Consider the following 24,243-nt stretch of genomic DNA (forward strand, 5'->3'; position numbering starts at 1 on the left):
AACACAGGGTCATGGGGGTCTGCTGGAGCCAATCCCAGCCAACACAGGGCACAAGGCAGGAACAAACCCCAGGCAGGGTGCCAGCCCACTGCAGGGCACACACACACACACACAGCAAGCACACACTAGGGACAATTTTGGATCGCCAATGCACCTAACCTGCATGTCTTTAGACTGTGGGAGGAAAACCACGCCGACACAGGGAGAACATGCAAACTCCACGCAGGGAGGACCCGGGAAGCGAAACAAGGTCTCCTTACTGTGAGGCAGCAGTGCTACCACTGCGCCACCGTGCTGCCCTATGCCCACACAATGATAATATATAATATGCCCCAACCATCAATTCAACAATTGGAAGATTGCTATAACAGAGCAAAGACTATGGCTACCTAGTGTGGCAGCATAAAAGCTAACCAAGCAGATAAAGGCAGGATTTTGCATAATTACTTCGTTTTTTGAACTCCATTTGTTCATCCCTCCTGCCTAATCTAAGGATTTAAAAATTGGATTTTACTCATTGTATTTTTCCTTTGGATTAGTCTGAACCAGTTAACAGTGTGTGCCCAGTTCCACTGTTTATTCTCCAACTTTATCATGATAATCTCATCCACCATCACTAACACCAGCCAGTCACTTTCTATACACTTACATGAACTCCACCACATGGTCCACCAAGGCAACAATAGGGGGGCCCTCGGCAGGGGCGTGCTCGTAGATGACCCCACAGGAGCCGTCTTCACCAATGATAAACTATACCGGAGAGAAAACACCTCATTAGTTAGGGTCAACCCCCCCAAAAAAAAGGGTTGAACACATTCCTCATGGTGCATAGATGCCCACTCACCATTCCTTTGGTTTGAAATGATGCCCAGTCACTACTTTCCTAGGTTGATATTAATATCCCTTCTCTATTCTTTGGTGTGGGTGGATGCACAAGCTCTGGATTTCAAATTGATGTATACCTTCTAGCCTTGAGGTATGATCTGTTACCCACCTCTCTACACCAAATGGCTTGAACTGATGCTTAATCTCTACCTCTGAAATTGTGATGAATGCTTACTCTCTTCCTCAAGGGTTTGATCCAATGGATGCTCTTTAACCCTGAGATTATTTTAACAGCCACTCTGAACTCTTGGTGGTGGGTAGAGGCCCTTTATCCACCCTTGGGGTCTGAACCAATGCCCTCCTTTTACCCGAGGTTTTGAGTTGACGCACAGTCTACTCCTGAGATCTTAGCTGATGGTGGTTAGATGCCAAACTCTACCCTTAGTGTTTTAAATGATGATCGCTCTCTACCTTTGTGATTTGAAGTGATGCCCACATTCTACCTTTAGCAATAGCTGGATGGCCAGTCTATAGCCCTAAAATTTGGGCTGATGACCATTTACTAGTCCAAGGTTTGAGTTGATGCCCAGTCTCTAGCCTTGACATTTGGGATGATGCCCACTCTCTACCCCAAAGTTTGAGTTGATGCCAACCCTCAGTTCATGGAGTTTGAGTCGATACCTTTTATCTACCTTACTAGTCTGCTTGTTTGGTCTAACAACTATTCAGTACTGTAGATAATGTGAGTGATGCCCACTTGCGTCTGGACCGACACCTGCTCTCTCCCTTTCTCGAACTGCCCATCACCAACCTACCTGAAGGGTCTTGTCAAACCATCTATTTCCACTGTTCCAGCGACTTCCACCCCCATGGAGCATTTGTGTAGCAACACGACTGAGGTACAGCTCGTCTGACACACGTGGCATCGGGGCATCCAGGCAAACCGTGAAGATGCTCTTCTGGATCGCTTTAACGGATTCCTTGTTTGTCTTATCTAGTAGGAAAAAAACACACAGAGACATACATGCATTAGGACTTACTGCAAGGAGAACAGCAGAGCTACCGTTTTTACCACTTTCAAAGTTACTCTATTATGTACTTTTATTTTTTGTTCTGGGGACAACATTTTGTTTTTTGGGTTCTCTGGGAGGGCGACATGGTGGCGCAGTGGTTAGCGCTGCTGCCTCGCAGTTAGGAGACCCGTGTTCACTTCCTGGGTCCTCAATGTGTGGAGTTTGCATGTTCTCTACATGTCTGCGTGCTTTTCCTCCCACAGTCCAAAGACATGCAGGTTAAGTGCATTGGCGATCCAAAATTGTCCCTAGTGTGTGCTTGGTGTGTGTGTCCTGCGGTGGGCTGGCGCCCTGCCTGGGGCTTGTTCCTGCCTTGCGCCCTGTGTTGGCTGGGACTGGCTCCAGCAGACCCCCCGTGACCCTATGTTAGGATATAGCGGGTTGGAAAATGAATAGGTTCCCTGGGTTGGCGCCATTTTGCGGCAATCCTTCCAAGGTTTGCAGCACTGTTGTTTATTTTTACTAGACTGGTCAACTGTCACATGACTTTGCTCCCTGGCCTATTTAAAATCGCTGCACACCATTTTAGATGGATAATTCAAAAAAGGTCATCTTTGCATGTTTTAAAGAAATACTTCACACAAAAAGGAAGATATTCATATATCTTTAATTTCTCTCATGTTGTTTCTCGTGATAGCAGAGAAAAACGTAATCACATGTTTTCATGGAGAATGCATGTAACAGAATTCCCGATACACTGAGCTTCAATATGGACCGGAACAATATCAAAATGTCCACGACAAAACAAATTTCTCATGTCACATAATCCATGTGTCAGGTATCAAGTTGTATGCTCACAACTGCTATGAAATGAGTGCATTCTAATAATGGCACGGGTGTAGGCCTCCACAAACAATACGAAGCCCAAGCAACACAAACCTAAATTCCAACAGTGGGCTACAGCAACTGATATGGTATTGAAAAACTTCATTTTTAAAACGGTAGGCACCAGCACTAAGCTAATTTCAGTACCGGAATTAAGCTGCTGCTTTCAAGTCAATCATGCATTTAGCGCGATCATAACTCCAAGAAAACTTTGCTCTTTAATGTTTGATATGCATGTTTTGCTGGGCTTGAGTCACCAAAGGGAAACAACCAAACCCTACACCCCCATTTGTCAAACATATCCTTATATATAATTTGATACTATCCATATGTATGGTGTTCGCGTCAATACCTCGACTCAATACAAGAGAACCATGCAATGGGACTCTGCCTCTGTAGTTAGAACATAACGTGGCAAACGCGGACGCAGTATTGCATGATTGGCTAAGAATGTTCGAAAGCTTTAGTGACTCCGCTGGACGGCCGAGTATAGTAAGTGGGTGTTGGTTCGAGCAGATAACAGTAAGTTCGGTTGGTTTTTGGAACGTTGGTTTGGTGGGGAGTACTTTCCAGGATTAACGTCATCAACCGACTTAAACCCTTCCACAGCTCCGGAACTGTAAGTAATTTAGAACGTATCGCCATTTGCTTGGTACGTCGAAATTTATCTTTGGGCAGTTCGGTTTTGGCATCCGTCCTTCTGACATCTATTGGCAAACTGAGTAATGACGGCTGGGTAATAACAACGGTCATTAACTTTTAGCCGATCTCTGATCTAAAATGACCACTCCAACAGAATTATTACTCCGACTCTGATTAGAGTCGTAAAATACGGTTTGTTTTAAAAATTTGTTTGCCGGAAAAAATCAAATGAGGTGCGCCGAAGATCTGAGTTCACACGTCTCGCAGCCCCGTTTAAACAGGAAGCTCTTCATTACATCGGCCGAAAAGGTCTACTTTAAGCACAAATCAGTGCCATGATAACAAAATCATTTCAAGGACTTAAAAAAACAAATAATTCTTTGCAGAGAAAGTATGGATTTCACAAACGTAGAATTTGTAGCCCGATTTGATCGGGCTCCCAGTCGCTAGTATATTAATAAATTAATAATAATATGCTGGAAAGTCCAAGGGGGATTATCCGCTCAACATAATGATTTACGGTTATGGAGTACAGTGCAGCTAAGAGGTGGCCATGCGTCCATGCTGAGGGGAATGAAGCAGGTGGGAGCCGGGGACATTGCATTTCATCTTCCCCAAATCTGGCCAAGTGTGTATGCTGTCCAAATCCCTCTGTAACAATTTGTTAAGGGCATTGCCTCCCCTGAATCACTAGATGGCAGCCCTTTGGGTTACGTTGCCACCACAGATTCCCACAGGGCACACTGAGACTTGTAGATCACTGCCTCAGCCCTGTTGGGTTCCGGTGGTGTTGCCAAGGGGCGCAGAAGGGACTAGCAAGCTCTGTTTTGTCGAGCTCCAGCATTACCCAGAAGTGCTCACAGGTCCCAGCTTTGGGACACCAGAAGTACTCCGAGGTTTTATATAAAAGGAGCTGCCTGTCTCAACTCGGGGAGCCAGAGGACGAAGCTTGTTGGGAGGAATGGAGGAGGCAGAGAGAGAGGAAGGGAGGTTGAGACACTGAGAGAAGAGAAGTCAGAGTTGCAGAGTGTTACTGGGCTTAGAAACTGTAATTGTGGTTGTGGCAAGGGAAACTCTTACTGGAAGGGTTTCTCATGAATAAAACCTTTGTTTATTAGCAACTTGTGTTAAGTGTTTGGAGAGCTGCAGAAACCCCTGGTGGTCACACTTCCTTGTTTTAAAAACAAAATGACATGTAAACGAGAATCCGTACAGTCAGTTTTAGAACAAACTGAAACTGAACCATTAGTAGAATCAAGCGATAGTGAGGAAGATGTGAATTGGTCATCAGAAGTTGACATGGGAGAGTGGAACTTATGGATACGGCACTGTGCGACTGAGCTGCCATAATATGCATGATGAATTTGGTTGCCTGAAGGTTTACTGTAGTGCAAGTAGGTGTGTGGCAAAAAGGCAAACTGAGTACTGCTGTCAAATCCCTCTCTGACAATTTAGCTGATTCTACATTGCCTGCCGTCATCACCTACTTTGGCATCATCTGCAAGTTATCCTGCAAACGTGACCAGCTTACTAGCTATATCATTTCTGTATGGGTGGGCTGTTAAAATCACCTAATTCTGAAAATGTTTCCCTCACCATTACCCTATGTTTCCTGTGTTTGAGCCAATTTTGTATCCACCCACAGTTAGTTCTCTGAATCCTAACCTTTTTAAGTCCAATCACTAACCTTTCACGTGGTACCTTTTCAAAAGCCTTCTGAAAACCAAAATAAATAAAAGGTGGTCACCTCTCGGACCAATCCTTTTCACTGTATTTTATAGTGCATACTTTTAAATGTACGCAACACCCACCTTTGATAAGGTTGTTATAGGCATTCCCCCAGGTATTGCGGTGCTGGGAGGTGAGGATTCCAATAGGTTCCTTGTTGGTCTGCAGAGAGGAGTTCCAAATCTTCTCTAGCTGGGTGCAGATCTGGTCGACGGTCAGTGGGGAGCCATCGCTGTTATAAACGTCCAGGACAAAAAACTAGAAAGAGAAGTAAGAGTGTGCCACACCGCTCTCCTTCAATAAGTGTGAGATGAGGTCACACATAGTGGGCACCAGACAGTCCTACCTGGAAGTTGTGCACGATGGTCACATGGGTGGGAGGACTCTTACTGAGTGTATAATTAATGACGGTGTCCCTCTTGGGGCCTGGGATACGGCAAGAGGAGAGGATCTGATAGTACTGATTCATGCAGAGGGGCTTCCCTCCTAGGTACTCCACAGGCAATGTTTCACTGCGGACAAACAACAAGGCCACTCTAGTCAGCTGGGTGGGAGAACAAGACATGCAGGTATCATGTACAGTTGCTGTAAACTTAAAGCCACACAACACCAAAAGGCTATAAAGTCAAAGGTCTGATGTATGTGCTCTCCTCAAAGACAAAGGGCTGGCTGTCTTTGGTAAGTTGGTAAGTGGGGAGCTGGGGTGCAGTGGGAAGCCATGGACCACAAGGTGAGGGGATACACAAGGGCTTATTTGCAATACTTACTTGTCAATCATGGTTTTGAAGTCCAAAACACCGGCAATTAACTTTGCAGCATACCTGAAGAAGATTGGAGACATAAAAAACAGTGAGGGTTAAAGGTGTGAGAGCAGCAGGACAAGTATGAGGCATAGGTAGGGTGGGAATGGCTGGGTTCTAGAAAATATAGGAGAAAAATCAAAACGTATATCCCAAGGTGACAGGGGATAGCAGCTACTTGTAGATGTTTATGTAATGAGGGCTGGGGCAAAGGCTTTGGCGTGCCTACTTAAAAAGTCATACTTACATACCTGGAGTATTGACAGTAATAAAATGACCCAATGTGCAACATAATAAAACCTTATAGTTAACAATGTATGGCCTTCAAAAGGTCATAAACCATCTCAGCTTTCCCATTCCTTCTTTTGAGGCAGTATTGGGGTTCCCATTGTTAAATCTGCTTCTAAACAGTGACGCCAGACCTCCACCTCTGGAAGATATCCGAGGGGAACTAAAGAATTTACAGTCAGGAGGAGAGAGTTCAGAGAAGGGCGCAAACTCACCTTCCTGAAACCACGTTTCGGTCAAAAACATAAAATCCAAATCATGAAATGTGCAAAAACCCTGCAGAATAAAAGTTTTGTTTGTTAGCGATCTAGTATTGACTAAAACCATGGTAATCTTCAACTCACTGCTAGCCAGCTGAGAAACACGCTCTAGAGGATGAAGATTCCTATGATCTACACTGCGATTACATCTCCTCAGCCTGCGCAGGAAAGGAAGCAGCACAGGATGACCGACTGGAGGCACCGGAAACATGGCACCACAAAGCACAGGGCAGGATGACAGTTGAGGGTGCCACCGGAGACACTACAGGAACCAGACCCATGTAGGGTTCCTCATAGGGGTTGCATGGAAGGCCTTCCATCGTACCCTCACACATCTAAGCTTCCCACATCTTCTACGCCTTCTCGTACGGTTCTTCCCACCAGCAACAATGTAGGTAGACTGGCACAGCCAACGGTGGAATATATGAGAAAGGTGGCAGGGACATGAAGGCCAGTCACCTAAGTCATTTCTCAACCACCTTTTTACAGAGTCTCAAATATTCAAAAGTGTTGGGGGATCATTCACCGGCAGAGACAAAACATTATTAAGAAAATGACGCCAAAATCCAGACAATGAAAAACAGCCAAGGAAACATGAAAGGTGGGGAGCCGAATGCACTGGCGCCATCCCATGTAAATCATCATCACCATCATCACTGTCACCTGATGCTGCAGTCACCCATAAAACAAGTTAATGGCAACACTTCTTACCTGGCTTGAGACACAACTGCCCCTTCACCTAAATCCTGGATTATATAATGGGATTATGCCCACTGTGAGGGGCACCACCCAGAACCCCTACCCAGCAGGGGAACCTACAGCATTGAAGGATGGGGGAAGGCAGTTTACTCAGAGCATTACCTCCTCCAAACTACTAGAAGGCTACCCCCATGGGTTACGGTGCCATCATGTATTGCCACAGGGCACACTGGGAACTTGTAGTTTGCTGTCTCAGCCCAGGGGGTGCAGAAAGGACTAGCGAGCCCTATTTCGTCGAGCTCCAGCAATATCTGGAAATGCTTCCGGGTCCCAGCTTTGGGCCACCGGAGGTACTTCAGGGTATTATTTATAAGGAGCTGCCTGTCTCATCTTGGGGAGCCAGAGTTGGGAGGAGGAGGATGAAGGTTGTTGGGAGGAATGGAGGAGGCAGACAGAGAGAGAGAGGGGTTGAGAGACTGAGAGAGGAGTTATCAGAGTTGCAGAGTGTTACTGGGCTTAGAAACTGTAATTGTTGTTGTGGCATGGGAAACGCTTACTGGAAGGGTTTCTCATGAATAAAACCTTTGTTTATTGGCGACTTGTGCCCGAGCCTTTCTGGTAGGTGTTTGGGGAGCTGCAGCACCCCCGGTGGTCGCACTTCCTTGTTTTAAAAACAAAATGACATGTAAACGGGAAACTGTAAAGACAGTTTTAGAACAAACTGAAACTGAACCATTAGTTGAATCAAGCGATAGTGAGGACGATGTGAATTGGTGATTAGAAGTTGACAAGGAGAGTGGAACTGACGCATACGGCACTGTATGACTGAACTGCCATATAATGTGTGATAAATTTGGTTGCCTGAAGGTTCACTGTGGTGCAAGTAGGTACGTGGCAAAAAGGCAAATTGATTACGATCAACTAGAAGTACAAGACATGCCGCCCCCTAGTGGCTACATACCATACATTTTAGATATGGAGAATTGTGTTTTCCTACATTTGACATATCACATATACAAGGAAGATTGCCATTCAGTGATCTCAAATGTCCTAAATCTCACACACTCACACACACACACACACACACACTGGAGACCACCTTTCTTTGGTCTGAGGTGCTCCCTCTTCTCTAATTAGTGCTGCAAGAACAGGACCCTCCAAAAAGCTCACTACTGATTTTTACTGTTTGCTGATAGTGATTCCAGCTGGGGTCTCTCACTACTGCAGGTTTGTTTGTGAAGCTTACTAGGGCGTTGTACTGTGTTAGCCATTATGGATGTAATGAGCAGCCAAGCAAAATTGCTCATTTTATTAGGTAACTAAAAAGATTACAATATGGAAGCTTTCAAGGCAACTCAGTCCCCTTCTTCAGGCAAAATGTAATCAATTAAATCTTGCTTGAAGAAGGGGACTGAGTTGCCTCGAAAGCTTGCATATTGTAATCTTTTTCGTTAGCCAAAAAAGCTAATGAAAGTCCCTTAATGTCTGGTTTACATTGTCTTCTTAAGTAGAAAAATAAAATTCCCATAAGCCGTGTTGGATCCTTACAAGCCCCACTTAAAGGCACAGCTCCCCAAGGACACTTGCTCTCATAAATCTGCATTGACACAGCAGTTGTCATTGTGTCACGTGTGCAGGGTACAATAAAATTCTGACTTAAACGTCCAAAACAACATTCAAGATATCACCGAATGGGGATCTTCCTACCCCAAGTGAATGTAGAGAAGAGCCAAGCAAAATGACACCTTTTATTGGCTAACTAAAAAGATTAAAATATGTAAGCTTTCGAGGCAACTCAGGCCGGAGTTGCCTCGAAAGCTTGCATATTGTAATCTTTTTAGTTAGCCAATAAAAGGTGTCATTTTGCTTGGCTCTTCTCTACATTCATAATGGCTAACACGGTACAACACCCTAGTGCTACCTCAAGTGAGAAAAATACATCCATACAGAAGATGAGCACCTGCAGACAGATCCTGGCACCAGGGGTCTACTTTACTTGGTGTAAGCCGAGCCATGCAGAGAAAAAAACAGCGCCTCCATGTGTCAGCGGTCAGAATCTCACTTCACGGATTTGCAGAGCACCACATAGAAGGTCAAGTTCTCCTTCAGCAACACCTTTGCTTCTAAATCTTGATATCTCAGAAGGTTTCCCCATTAATATAGCAGATGTGTAATCCTTCATCACCCCAATGTATAACAGGTTGGTGCCTCCAAACAGGATCATATATGGGGATACCCAGACTCCTTAGGGGTATTGTAAAAGGGGTCTGATGCACCCAATAAAACTACAAGCATGTTATTTTTTTTTTTTTTGTGCCTTGACAAAGTAGTGACAGGTGGCTTCTCCAGAGAATGCGTGAGCTACAAATAGCAAGTATGTAAAAGGGCACCAAGTACAAAGTTCAGTGAGCTCTGACCATTTCGCTGTCAGGACAGTACTAGGGGGAAAAGGGGCCTGAGGGAACTCAAGAATCCTGGCCTACGACATTACAACCAAATGTCAAACCTACTGCCTTTTCCATGGCCTCCTGTACCTGAGTGAAAGAGATGGCACCCTAGCATGGAGATAAAGACCCTGCAGGGCACACACTTCACTGCAGAAGCAAAAGACAAATGAATCTGAAGCTAATTTCACGCTCCTTTGAAACACACTGACATTTTTTGTCTTTTAATTCCTGTTCTCACTTACCTGATTTGACCCTGCCGGTCCTGGAACTCCAATTTGGGCAAGACGACTCCAGGGCTGGAATGGATCACCACGGGCATGCGGTACTCCAGGTACGCCGTCTGCAGCCACCAGTCAGACAGCTGGACAGAGACACACAGCATGCTGGCATTTATACTGCTAGATACAAAGTAAGAGGACAGGGAGCAGGCATGGAGGTCACATCAGAAAGGGGTGCCCTCCACCCTATCTCCTTCCCACAAAGTTGACCGGATGCTCGGCGAGACGTACCCAGTTCTCCGTTTTGCGGGCTCTCCTCTCGAGCCCCTTCTGCAGTCGCTCCCCGACGCCTCCTGCTTTCCCAAACTCATCCAGAAGGTGCTTTGTGTGCTCCAACTCTTCTTGACTGATGATGGGCTGCAGCACGGCCATGTACCGATCAAGGGTCTGCTGAAGTGGGGGAACAGGCAGCTTTGGGAGACCCTCCTGGTGAGCCAGATAACGTCCTGGGATCTTGGTTAGAGAAACGGGCTTCACAAGGCTGGAAGACTGCATCCTGGCTGGCTTGGCCTTTAAAAGGAGAACAGAAACCAGACAGAGAAAAACAAAATGTCACTTTGTCAAAGGCAGCTTCCCGTGTGCCGCTAAGCCATTAATGCTGCCCGGTTTCCTTAGCTCATGAGGATCGGGGTAGGGGGCTCTTACACGTCCACCATGAACCTCACAGTCTCACTCAAAGAGCATATGTGACTACAAAGGTCCTATATAACACTTCAACTCGGGCTATTCTGGTAGGAGGGGGTGTAAGGTGGGAAACAGACCTACACAATAAGCCTGCACATCGAACAGCACACCCATCCACATGCGCGCACACACACACACACACCCGTCACGAACACACCCCATTACCCACACATGCACATACACACACTCATCACCAACACACACACACACACACAAACTCATCACCTACACACACACACACCCACACCCACACACTCATCACACACACACACACACACACACACATACACCCACACACACTGAGGCAATTCTGGAATCCAATTGGACCCCAAAAGATCAAATTCTCAACTCACAAGAGCGGAGACATTGATAGAGAGGCCGTGTGGGTGACAGATGGGAGAGCCAGCAATAACAACAGGGCCACCATTTTAAAAAATTGGGAGTGGTCTCCCCTCGACTTTCTCGTATACTCAGATATGAGGACAGATATTTGAGGAGTAAACTACAAGACAACGATTATATTTTTATATAATTTACATTAAAGAACCATCAACAACAAATCAAATACAATACAATACAATACAGTTTATTTTTGTATAGCCCAAAATCACACAGGAAGTGCCGCAATGGGCTTTAACAGGCCCTGCCTTTTGACAGCCCCCCAGCCTTGACTCTCTGAGAAGACAAGAAAAAAGAAACCTCGGGAAAGGCAGTTCAAAGAGAGACCCCTTTCCAGGTAGGTTGGGTGTGCAGTGGGTGTCAAAAGAAGGGGGTCAATACAATACAATACACAGAACTGAACAAATCCTCAATACAGCATAATAATAAAAATTTTAGAAGTACGGAGCAGAATTTAACAGTAGATGATATCACATAATAAGATTTGGATATTTTTAGAGTTCTGGAGACCTCATCCATCAAGCTGCCTCCCCATTTGGCCATTCCATGGCTGAAACGTTGCTCCGATGAAAGGACCCCTCTTTCCCATGATTCCTGTGATCCTCCATCAGGGATGACTTTACCATAGGCAGGCAAACAACTTGGCAACAAATCAAATTAATAACATATTGAACAATTATAAAAGTAAAGCTGAATAAATCGGACTCTACAGTTGCATGAATAAAAGGTAAAGTACCACTTCCGGTTAATGGAGATAGCTCAAAATTTTATAGAAATCTAGGTTTTGTACCTCATACTTGTATGCAAAATTTGGTTAACCTAAGTGAAAATGTACTCAGGTTATCGTGTTTACACACACACATAATTCCAAAAACGGTACTTTTGGACTCAGGGAGGTCTAAAATGTCAAGATTCATCAAATTCTCAAAATGGAATTTTTGCATGATTACAATACTTTCCCTATACTGGTACTTGCTTTCTTTCCTTAACCCAGTCTACAGTGGGTACGTTGGCTAATCTTAGATAAAGTAAGGAATAAGAGCTGTGAGTGGTAGCTATGATATAAATAAATTAGTAAGGATATTCTAATACAAATTCACAATGCAAGTCACTATAAAACAAATGATGCCTGTTTTGTGCGCTAGGAGGTTGTCTACAAACCATAACAGACCAGCAATTTACAAGCACTCTGTACTAGAGGTCAAGATGGAACACACCATATCAAAAGGAATAAAAGAACTTTGTGTAAAAGTCAGTATATGAAATATTCTAATAGAGCTCACAGTGCTAGGTGCTAAATACAGAATGATACGTTTTATTACCAACTATAAAAAGCATTGCATGAAACTGGACTAGAAGGACTCTGTACTAGAGTTCATGATGAAAAGCACTATATAAAAGACAAAAGAAGTAGCTTGTGTTAAAGGCAACATTCCAAATAAAGTTTAGTAAGAGCTTGCTGTGCACAGATTGATCAGCACTGTGCAGCACTGCTTATTGTGACTACACAGTTGACTCAAGGTGTATTCAGTCCCCTTCACTTTCCACACACTTTCTTGCATTGAAGATTTAATTTTAAATGGATAAATTTGCCATTTTTGCCCCTCAGACTTCACTCAGTACCCACAAGTTCAGAAACCCCAAGTGTCCCAGACATTATTCTTGAAGCCCTATAAAGCTTCAGCTAAGAACCCCGGCCTGATTGTTAACAGCTTTTTCAAGATCAACAGACAGATAAATTCTGTTGTTAAATGCAGCTTCTTCCAGCTGAGACTTTTAGCTAAGGTAAATACTTTTCTTTCTTTTAGTGATCTTCAAAAGGCCAGCCATGTTTTTATAACATATCACTTGGTCTATTGTAACTCCGTGTATGTAGGTGTTGATCGGGCCTGGTTATGACACCTACAACTTGTCCAGGATGCTGCTGCTTGCTTGTTGACTGGCTCTCGTCAACAAGAACATATTTCACCAATACTCACCTCAATCCATTGGCTTTGGGTCCGATTCAGAACGGATTTTAAAATTCTATTACTTGTTTTTAAATGTTTGAATGGAACCAACAAAAGCAGTGCATCCTACTAGCCACATGCTGTTAGTTGTGCAAAGTGGGGAATCAGGCTTTTGTGGTGGCTGTTTCTTTTCTTTGAAATGGCTTGCCTTATTATATTAGGTCTGCACCAACACTGGCCATTTTTAAATTTATTTTTAAAGTCTTGTCTCTTCTCGCTGGCATTTGACCCTGCAAGAGGCTGACATTATGTTTGTATATGTTGACTTATGTATATTCATGATTACAAATAAGTACAGTATGCATGGGTGTGTGTATTTTGAGTTTATCTTTTATTTAATGGTTGGTTATGTTTGCAGTTTTATGGTGTGTATATAAATTATATAGATACTAGGCTGACCGGCCTTTTAAGGCGACCGACTGTTAAGTTGACCACTTCTTAAGGCAATTCAATATGTAGATCAATTTGATATTTTATACAAACTCATTCACTTGGTTATATTGCATTTGAGCGGTATTACTTTAATACTCGTAGTTTCTGTTATTTTTGTGATGAAATTTAAACTTTTTTTCTATATTAAGGTCGCCCTTTTGAACCCCCCTGATATTTACTACACGGTGAGGCATTTGTACTCCATCAACATTAATTATTTCCAGAGACATAATTTTGTCTATTTTTCCAGTCGCGCACAAAAGCAAGGGAACGATGGGAGCACCAGAACTCTGCTCACATCATGTCGCTTCGTACCGCAAGCTGCAAGTAGTGAGTCTGTGATAAGCGGAATACCGCTACGCTTTCCACTCATGGGACGGAACGACAATCCCGACCGCTTTTATATAGTAAGAAAGAAGAAGAAGATATCGCACAGTCTGGAGTAGAAAATCATCTTTTACCTGGAAAAACAAAACTACAAATCCCATCGTGCATTGCAAAATGGACGGGGCGTGTGTGTAAAACTCCGCGCCTGCGTAACACTCACGGGACGGAAGGACAATCCCGACCGCTTTTATATAGAAGGATATATTGTCACATGCATGTGCTTAGGGAACAACTTAAGTGTTGTGACAGAAGGGGCAGTAGTGCACCCTTGAACCCTCAGGTACAACTCCAGACACCATGTAAAAGTCCAGAACCTTTTATTTTGATCTTCCGTGCACCAAGCACCCTCCACACTACTCATACAATAAACCAACACAATAAAGTCTCCTCCTCGCCCAGACACTTAGCCACCCTTCCTCCCAGCTCAGCTCGGTGTCTGGACTGAGGCACCGTCCTTTTATAGCCCCTGACCCGGAGGTACTCCTGTCCCGACAGTCCATAGTTCCTTACTCCTTCCGGGTCAGGGCAATCAGTCCTTTTCTTTAACCCGGGAGCACGTTGTTCGTTCCTGTCACGTGACCATTACGTACTCCCGGGTCATAGGGCATAAAACAGCTTATAAGCCCCCCCACAGCGACTCCTGGTGGCCCCCAAGGTATCCAGCAGGGTTGTGTAAAAATACTACAAGGTCCATAATGCCCTGCTGGACCTCGGGGCATGATCCTGCTGTCGGGAGAGCTCCTCCTGGCGGCCTGGGGGTGTGGACTGGCATGGAAAGCCGGCAGTCCTCCACAGTGTTTAGGGGTCCCCAACTCCAGTCCTGGAGGAGCACCATGGCTGCAGGTTTTCATTCTAACCATTTCCTTAATGAGTGACCTGTTTTTGCTGCTAATTAACTTCTTTTGCATTAATTGGAATTGACTTGCTCTTGAAGACTTAGACCCCTTAATTATTTCTTTTTTCTTAATTAGCTGCCAAACAATAATGAGCCAAAACAGGACCAGCACACTGTGTCCATCATACAATATCTGAAAATGAGGGTCTCAGGAATACTAATCTGCTCAGGTCCACAAAACATTTGACCAGAGCTCATAGAAAAGAGAACAATGTCACAAATGTCTGCCATTGCACAATGAGAGCAGCAACAAGCCACGGAATTAAAGAACGAGTTTAAATAGCGACAAGACTCTGCGCCTAATTAAGCAACTGGTTGGAGTGAAATTGGTTGGAGTTTGAGACCCTGACTTAGTTGGTCTTCTGTTGGCTCCCTCACTTCACATTTCATTTCTGTTTGGATGCCATTTAAGGAAAGAAATGAAGCAATTCAGAGGAACGATGAAGAAATTCAGGGGAGCAAATCTTATTTCCTTAAATGGCACCCAAACATTGTGTTGTAAAGTGGGGGGCTGAACACACCCCAAGGAGACGCGGTCGCTCCTCCAAAACCCCCTCTTAAAAGGTGATACAATGGGAAACAAATACTTTTGCACGTCCTCTTTGCTCGATCAGCTGCTGGCTTGCTGCTGCTGCGGTGCCGCATGATCTGCAACTCATGCGGCGCTTCGAACCTTTAAAAGACTGTACAGCTGCTGTCCTACTCTTTGTCTTTTATTTCCGGCCCAGGCCCTGGTTACATCTCTTGGCACAAAGTCGTTCTTGATATTTTATAATTTAAAAACGGAATACGAATCTGAAAATCTAACAACATCACATTAAAGTTCGATAAATTCTGAAAAGAATGATACCAAAAATATATATGTAGGTTTTAAAATAAACCCGATTTAAACCGTGACAAAAAGTGACATAAAAACGAGACATAAAATCGTTGCACTTTTAGGCTTAGGATTTTATATATAGAGAGTAGAGTATATTATATTATATTATACTAACTGCCTCTTACATCCTTTCTTGTACAGCACTTTGGTGCAGCTTCAGTTGTTGTAAATGCACTTTATAAATAAAGTTTGACTTGACAAATTGAAACTGTGAACAGAAAGTTTCTAGATTTGTTCAACATCAAAAACTGAAATCTCTCTTTCATAGACATATTCAGACCCTTAATTCAGTACTTTTGTAGTGCCATTTGTCAGCAATTCCAGTTTCAAGTCTTCTTGGTAAATCTCTACAAGCTCTGCACACTTAGATTCGGACTTAAGATTCTTCCTGGCAGATCCTCTCAAGCTCACTTAGACTGGATAGGAAGTGTCTATAAATTGTCATCTTTAGGTCTCTCCACAAGTTCTGTGGAGTTTTTAAGTCTGGGCTACTCAGGGACACTCAGGCACTTGTCCTGAAGCCACTCCAGCGTTGTCTTGTCTGCATAGAAAATTTATAAAAATTTTAAAATCTGGCATGGATGCCCTCTGGTCCTGGCCACCACCCTAATCCACAGGTGGTGTTTATCACAATAGGGTCAGGTGCTGTGTCGTTCCCTCACTTGCTGGTCCTCATGGGCTCCTTTATTTTTTCTGTTGTTGCTCTCAATTTAAACATGGCATGGCTGGGTTGGGTTCTGTTAAAGGGTGGTAGTGTAGTGAGGTGGGTGCCAAGCACTGACTTTTATTTTCTTTAATTTTTGTCAAAATTGCTCATGTTTTCTTGTGAAGTGTTGGCTTTTGAATTTCAATAAAATATGATTGCACAAAAAAAAAATCAAAAACGGACCCTTTGCTGTGTCACTCCAGTTTGTGCTCAGTTGCCTCCCATTTGCTTTAATTCTCCTTGAGATGTTTCTAAAACTTGATTGGAGTCCACCTGTGGCAAACTGAATGTATTGGTGGACATCATTTAGAAAGGCTGGGTACAGGAGGTCCTAGGAGAAAAAACAAACCATGGAGTCCAAAGAACTCCCTGTAGGTCAGGGGTGCCCACACTTTTTCGGCTTGCAAGCTCCTTTTAAAATGACCAGGTCGAAATGATCTACCTACATTAAAAATGCTATATATATATATATATACATATATATATATATATATATATATATATACACTCACCTAAAGGATTATTAGGATCACCTGTTCAATTTCTCATTAATGTAATTATCTAATCAGCCAATCACATGGCAGTTGCTTCAATGCATTTAGGGGTGTGGTCCTGGTCAAGACAATCTCCTGAACTCCAAACTGAATGTCAGAATGGCAAAGAAAGGTGATTTAAGCAATTTGGAGCGTGGCATGGTTGTTGGTGCCAGACGGGCCGGTCTGAGTATTTCACAATCTGCTCAGTTACTGGGATTTTCACGCATAACCATTTCTAGGGTTTACAAAGAATGGTGTGAAAAGGGAAAAACATCCAGTATGCGGCAATCCTGTGGGCGAAAATGCCTTGTTGATGCTAGAGGTCAGAGGAGAATGAATGGGCCGACTGATTCAAGCTGATAGAAGAGCAACTTTGACTGAAATAACCACTCGTTACAACCGAGGTATGCAGCAAAGCATTTGTGAAGCCACAACACGCACAACCTTGAGGCGGATGGGCTACAACAGCAGAAGACCCCACCGGGTACCACTCATCTCCACTACGAATAGGAAAAAGAGGCTACAATTTGCACGAGCTCACCAAAATTGGACAGTTGAAGACTGGAAAAATGTTGCCTGGTCTGATGAGTCTCGATTTCTGTTGAGACATTCAAATGGTCAGAATTTGGCCTAAACAGAATGAGAACATGGATCCATCATGCCTTGTTACCACTGTGCAGGCTGGTGGTGGTGGTGTAATGGTGTGGTGGATGTTTTCTTGGCACACTTTAGGCCCCTTAGTGCCAATTGGGCATCGTTTAAATGCCACGGGCTACCTGAGCATTGTTTCTGACCATGTCCATCCCTTCATGACCACCATGTACCCATCCTCTGATGGCTACTTCCAGCAGGATAATGCACCATGTCACAAAGCTCGAATCATTTCAAATTGGTTTCTTGAACATGACAATGAGTTCACTGTACTAAAATGGCCCCACAGTCACCAGATCTCAACCCAATAGAGCATCTTTGGGATGTGGTGGAACGGGAGCTTCGTGCCCTGGATGTGCATCCCACAAATCTCCATCAACTGCAAGATGCTATCCTATCAATATGGGCCAACATTTCTAAAGAATGCTTTCAGCACCTTGTTGAATCAATGCCACGTAGAATGAAGGCAGTTCTGAAGGCGAAAAGGGGGTCAAACACCGTATTAGTATGGTGGTCCTAATAATCCTTTAGGTGAGTGTATATATATATGTATACTGTAATATATATATATATATATATATATATATATATATATACACTGAGTATACTTTATACATAAAATATATGTTGTTGTACCTTGCATAACTTCTACCCTCGTTCATAGCCTCGTCACTTCTCGTCAGATTATTGTAATTCCCTTTTCTTTGGTCTTTCTCACAAATCTCTTTATAAGCTTCAACTGGTCCAGAATCCAGCTGCCCACCCGCATCATTACTAGAACCCCCCTCTATTCACCATATCACTCCCGTTTTTCAGCAGCTTCATTGGCTTCCAGTTCAGTTCCGAATTCAATTCAAAATTCTCCTACTAACTTTTAAGGCTCTCCACAGCCTCACCCCTCCATATCTGTCTGACCTCCTCCATGTTGCCATTCCCTCCTGCACCCTCGGATTCTCTTCTTCCATCCACTTGACTGTCTCCTTCGTCGGTCTTACCACTATGGGGGGCACAGTTGCTGTGCTTCCCAGCTTTGGAACTCACTACCACCTGAGCTTAGAAATATTGAATCATTTTCACTTTTCAAATCTAAACTTAAAACTCATTTGTTTAAGACGGCTTTTTGTCTTTGATTACAATTGCTCTGTCTGATTTTAACTTCTGTATTTTACTTTTCTTTATAATCTGTGTTTCGTCTATTGTTCGGTGTCCTTGAGTGTTTAGAAAGGTGTCTACAAATAAATAAAATGTATTATTATTATTATAACTGAATAACATTTATGGCACAATACCAATTCAATACATTTATGGTCACTACAATATTTGGATTTAATAATCGTCATGTGGGAAAAGGCTGACTCGCATAAATAAGTAAGAGCCAAATAACGCAGTCAAGGAGGTAGCTCTTGGAAGGACTTCTTATGCTTAATGATCGAGTGACTCGCCCAGAACGATGCTTCGGTGTGTCTGCCTTTGCTTTTGAATTCAGCCGAGTGAAAAGTGACGGCTGTCCGATTAACTGCCATTTTAGTTCCCTCTCCTTTCTCTTTCTCAGATCGCTTTTCGAGAAGGAAGTCAGTCAGTTTTTATGAACAGTTCGAAAGTGCCTTTCCACATTTTCCTTCTTTGGAATAGCAATGATAGACTGGCAGATCAGACAAACGCACTTCGATTGTGACAGTGTGAGAGAAAGAAATCCTCTTCCAATTCCACATCCAGCCCATAAACATTTTTTTTTAAATCCCTTCTTTAGTCGATATAAATTGGAAGGCTAATTAGATCACAGCTGGAGTTTTGCAGTAGCTCGCGCGTTTGATCGTGTGTGCGGGATGACCAGTGTGTTTGAAGAAAAGAGATCTCAGACTGGCCGCCATGTACGTCAATCAAGTGGCAAATGCCATAGGGAGGAGATATGATAGACTAACGTTTAAAAATTTTTTTTTGAATGCAACGATTTACCTGCACTCCCTTTGTGATCGATGTCATTGGCACCCCTGCTGTAGACCAACGCCATCAAACTGTGGTGAGGCACAGATCAGGGCAAAGGGGATAAACCCATTAATAAAGCTTTGACTGTTCCCAGGACCTCAGTAACCTCAAGAATTGTGAAAGAAAAGAAGTTTGGACGTTTCCTAAAATTGACTGTCCGGACTGGGCAAGAAGGACCTTTGGTCAGTGAGGTGAGCAGGAAAGCAATGGTCACCTTAACAGAGCATCAGAAGTCCTACGCTGTGATGGGAGAACCTGTCGGCTGGAGGACCATCTCAGCAGCACTCCATCAATAAGGCATTTATGGTAGAGCAGATGACTCCCACTTGGAGTTTGCTAAAGAACTCTTGACAACATGTGGAAAAAGTTCCTCTAGTCTGATTAGACAAAAAATGAACACTTTGGGTAGAACTCCAAGCACAATGTCTGCTCATCATCTGCCAAATGCCATATCCCACAGTGAAGCATGGTGGTGGCAACATCATGCTATAGGTGTGTAGAAACAGGGAGACTGGTCAGAACTGAGGGATGGATGGATGGATGGATGGATGCCACCAAATACAGAGCAGTCTTTGATGAAAAGCTGTGCCAGAGTGCACACCACTTCAGATTGGGGCGATGGTTCACTTCTCAGCATGACAACGATCAGAATCATACAGACAAGAAAATGCTGGAGTGTCAGGTAAGATCAGGTTGGGGAGCATGCACTGGTACAGCACATTGCCACACTCACCATACGATGAAACAACTTGGGATCCTGGTTGGCAACCCTGCAGGCAGACACGCCGTCTAGACCCAACCTCTGAAAATGACCCTCTATTCTTGGCCTGGTCCAGCCACTTGGGTCCTCAACAGTGAACCAGATCACCCTCGGGTAATCACGTCACATGGCCGTAGTGTTGTAACAGATGCTCCCTCACGATGCAGGTCATGTGCCTCATTCAGGACTCCATGAGCAACACAAAGTCAAACCATTGATACCCAAGGATTCTCCAAAGAGACCAAAACCCACAGTGCAGCCATATCTGTACCTGGCAGGACTCAAGTTTTAGAAGTACTGAACCAATCGCACACAACCAATAAAACACACGAGTATATCATTTGCTATGGAAAGGCACTATACAAGTCAAGTTGGGGAGCATGCACTAGTACAGCGAGTTGCCGCACCCACTACATGACAAAACAACTTGGGATCTTGGCTGGCAACCCTCCCAGGCAGACACGCGGTCCAGTCGCACCCTCCGGAAAAGACCCTCTATCTGCCACAGCCAGGTGTTACGTGGGCAACCCCTTGACCTGGTCCAGCCACTCAGGTCTCCAGTAATAAGGATCTTACGAGCCGGATCAACCTCGGGGAAACGCGCCACATGGCCGTAGTGCTGTAATTTCAAAAGCTCTCTGGTCTCAGAATTAATCTGAATAAAAGTGTACTCTTTCCAGTGAATTCTCAAGCATATAATATTAGATTAGACACCCTACCTTTTATCATTGCAGAACAGTTTAAATACCTCGGGGTAAACATCACAAGTAAACATAAAGCTCTATATCAACAAAATTTCGTCGTCTTCATGGAAAAAATTAAACAAGACTTGCATAGATGGTCAACCCTTCATCTCACACTAGCTGGAAGAATTAACACTGTTAAGATGAATATTCTTCCTAAGCTCCTTTTTTTATTTCAAAACATTCCAATATACATCAATAAATCATTATTTAGGCAATTAGATTCAACAATAACCTCATTTATTTGGAACTCAAAACATCCACGCATCAAAAGAGCGACCCTACAAAGACAAAAGGCAGAAGGCAGCATGGCTCTACCTAACTTCCAGTTTTATTACTGGGCGGCAAATATACAGGCGATAAGAACCTGGACACAAATAGAAGAACATACACAGGCCTGGACCGCAATAGAAGTAAAATCCTGCAGTACTTCTTTGTATTCCCTGCTCTCTGCTCCAATAAACACACGTTATCGGCAATACACTAATAACCCAATTGTGCTCCACTCACTTAGAATCTGGAACCAATGTAGAAAGCATTTTAAGACGGAGAAGCTTCTATATGTGGCACCTCTGCAAGAGAACCACCTCTTTCAACCTTCACAAACATATGCAGTTTTTAATATCTGGAAAGAATTAGGAATTAACTTGCTTAGAGATCTTTATATAGACAACGTCTTTGCATCCTATGAACAATTACATTCCAAATTTAACATTCCAGCTACACATTTCTTTCACTATCTTCAAATCAGGAACTTTGTTAAACAGAACCTTCCAGATTTTCCTCATCTTGCACCCTCATCCACGCTGGAAAAAATATTGCTCAATTTTAAGGAATTAGACTCCATCTCTACAATATATAAAATCATTTTACAATCCCTTCCTTTCAAAGATCCAAGAGGACACTGGGAAAAAGACCTCTCAATTAATATATCAGAAAAGGAGTGGAAAGTAGCAATGCAGAGAATTCACTCGAGCTCCATATGCGCAAAGCATACAATTATACAACTCAAAATTATATATCGAGCACATCTGTCTCGACTAAAACTCTCCAAAATGTTTCCAGGGCATGATCCAACCTGCGAACGTTGCAACCAAGCCCCAGCCTCACTGGGTCACATGTTCTGGGCCTGCACCAAATTAACATTATTCTGGACAAAACTTTTTAATTACCTTTCAGACAGCCTTGGACTCACAATCCCTCCTAACCCATTAACAGCTGTGTTTGGGGTTCTTCCAGAGGGCTTAAAGTGGAGAAGGACAAACAGACTGTGATTGCATTCACTACACTGTTGGCACGCAGACTTATTCTGATAAACTGGAAGAACCCAAACTCTCCTCTTTAAGTCAGTGGGAAACTGATGTGTTATACTATTTGAAATTGGAAAAATCAAATACTCAGTTAGAGGATCTGTACAGACTTTTTCAAAACATGGCAGGATCTAATCAGTAATATTTTAAAATAAGTTTATAAAGCACAGAGAATTTATTAATTTAGGTATGTTTACAAGCCTTAAATTTTACACCGTTTGGCTTGCTCTCTCTCTCAGGGTGGGGATCGATCTGTTCTTAACATAATTCTTTTTTTTGTAAAAACTTGATTGCTTTGTATGGATTGTAATAAAATTAATAAAAAAAAAAAAAATGGTCTCCGGAGCCGGATCAACCTCGGGGAAACACGCCACATAGCCGAAGTGCTGTAACTGACGCTCCCTCACAATACAGGTCATGTGCCTCACTCCATGAGCAACACAAAGTCAAACCAGCGGCACCCAAGGATTCTCTGAAGAGACACCAAAGGAGTCCAGTCTTCATCTCTGGTCACTGGGTATCGTCCATGTCTCACAAACAGGAAGCACCAGCACTCTAAAGACTTGGACCTTCATCCTTTTGCAGAGATATCAGGAGCGCCACACACCCCTTTCCAGCGACCTCATGACCCCCCCCACCATGCTCTCCCAATCCGTCTACTGACTTCATAGGAAGAGTCACCAGAGACATGAATGTCACTGCTGAGGTCAGTAATGCATTGTAGAAAATACGGGGTGCATTCCTTCTTGTTACAGATCAGCTAAATAACATTTTCAAACCCACCTAATGGAATTCTGGGCCACTGGAGGCTTTAGAAGGAGCTATATATATAAAAAAAAAAAAATCACCTCAGTGAGAATCAGGGACCTGTCATGCACTGGCATCATTCCTACAACAGTCGTAGATGTGAAGTGGCCAAGGCCAGCGCAGCTCACTTCTCGCTCATCTCTGTTACTCCTGAACTGCTTAAGCAGGTCATCTTCAAGAATTTTTGTTTTTTGTTCTGAGATTTCTAAAGAAGACTCAAAGCCCAAAGTTCACAGACACTTGGGGGATGAATTTTGTACAGCCTCTTCCCAGGACAGAGGAATCTTTTCCAAAACTCACAATGGTTAAAAGGTACTAAATGGAGATAAAAAAAACTTTTAAATGTATAGCATTTGTATCAGGGAAATGGGCAGCATGCATTCCAAATGTCTGAAGTACGTGCCAGTTTGTCAGTGTCAGCATGTGGGATGCTGATTTAAAAAAAGAAAGAGAGAGGTTGTTGATTGCCTGGTGGGCACCAGAACTGGAGACTAGAAGACCAGACTGCTTCCCACTCTGTGCTCTAAAGTCTACGTGCAGACACCAGGTCTATCTGTACTTGATTAACATCATTATGTGCCTATAAAAGGACGCAGAGCTGGGCATGCAAGATGGCAACGCTATGAGGGGCTCCACTCTTTCAAGGCAAACACTGAAAGCGCTATTGACTGCAACAAATAAGCAGAGACAGGCATTAGGGTATGACAGTAAGAAGAACTAACTGGCAAGGGACTTCACTCCTTGGATATGGGATCATGTGACAGTACTGACTTGGTGCTAATGCCCCCCCTCTAAGAAAAGCAGCCAAGGCTACCCGGGCTAAGAAGTACTATTGGGCTGAATTCACTTGTTACAAATTGCAATTCAAGTCCTGTCAACTAATAATAATTCTTTACATTTATGCAGCGCTTTTCTCATGGCTCAAAGCGATTTACATAGTGAGTGGGGAGTCACTTCACCCACCACCAGTGTGCAGCATCCACCTGGACGGCAGCCATTTTGTGCCAGTATGCTCACCACACATTAGCTGTTAGGTGGTGAAGGGGTGAAAGACAGTTAGGCAATCAGAGACAGGGGATGAAAAGGGGGCCAGAATGACCAGGCCACGGTGGGCAATTTAGTCAGCACATTGGGATACCCCTGACTCTATACAAAGAATGCCCAGGGATCTTTTATGACCACAGATTGTCAGC

The 24,243-nt window shown here is 43.6% G+C and overlaps 1 protein-coding gene across 4 annotated transcripts in view; it reads right to left on the reverse strand.

The window, feature by feature from the left end:
• The window catches only part of crata (carnitine O-acetyltransferase a), a 67,403-nt gene that overhangs the window by 26,770 nt on the left and 16,390 nt on the right, over nucleotides 1–24,243 (reverse strand). For 3 of the 4 annotated variants that reach the window (XM_039764416.1, XM_039764417.1, XM_039764419.1), the window contains exons 2-8: nucleotides 10,097–10,375; nucleotides 9,830–9,948; nucleotides 5,861–5,914; nucleotides 5,440–5,605; nucleotides 5,177–5,351; nucleotides 1,641–1,819; nucleotides 650–750 (exon numbers count right to left, since the gene is read on the reverse strand). In XM_039764416.1, coding sequence (XP_039620350.1) covers nucleotides 650–750; nucleotides 1,641–1,819; nucleotides 5,177–5,351; nucleotides 5,440–5,605; nucleotides 5,861–5,914; nucleotides 9,830–9,948; nucleotides 10,097–10,375 — 1,073 coding nt within the window. Of the gene's footprint in view, nucleotides 1–649; nucleotides 751–1,640; nucleotides 1,820–5,176; nucleotides 5,352–5,439; nucleotides 5,606–5,860; nucleotides 5,915–9,829; nucleotides 9,983–10,096; nucleotides 10,376–24,243 lie in introns of those variants that run through there. The other variant, XM_039764420.1, reaches the window with a different exon arrangement.

Source organism: Polypterus senegalus, chromosome 9 (assembly GCF_016835505.1).
Source record: "Polypterus senegalus isolate Bchr_013 chromosome 9, ASM1683550v1, whole genome shotgun sequence".
Lineage (NCBI taxonomy): Eukaryota > Metazoa > Chordata > Cladistia > Polypteriformes > Polypteridae > Polypterus > Polypterus senegalus.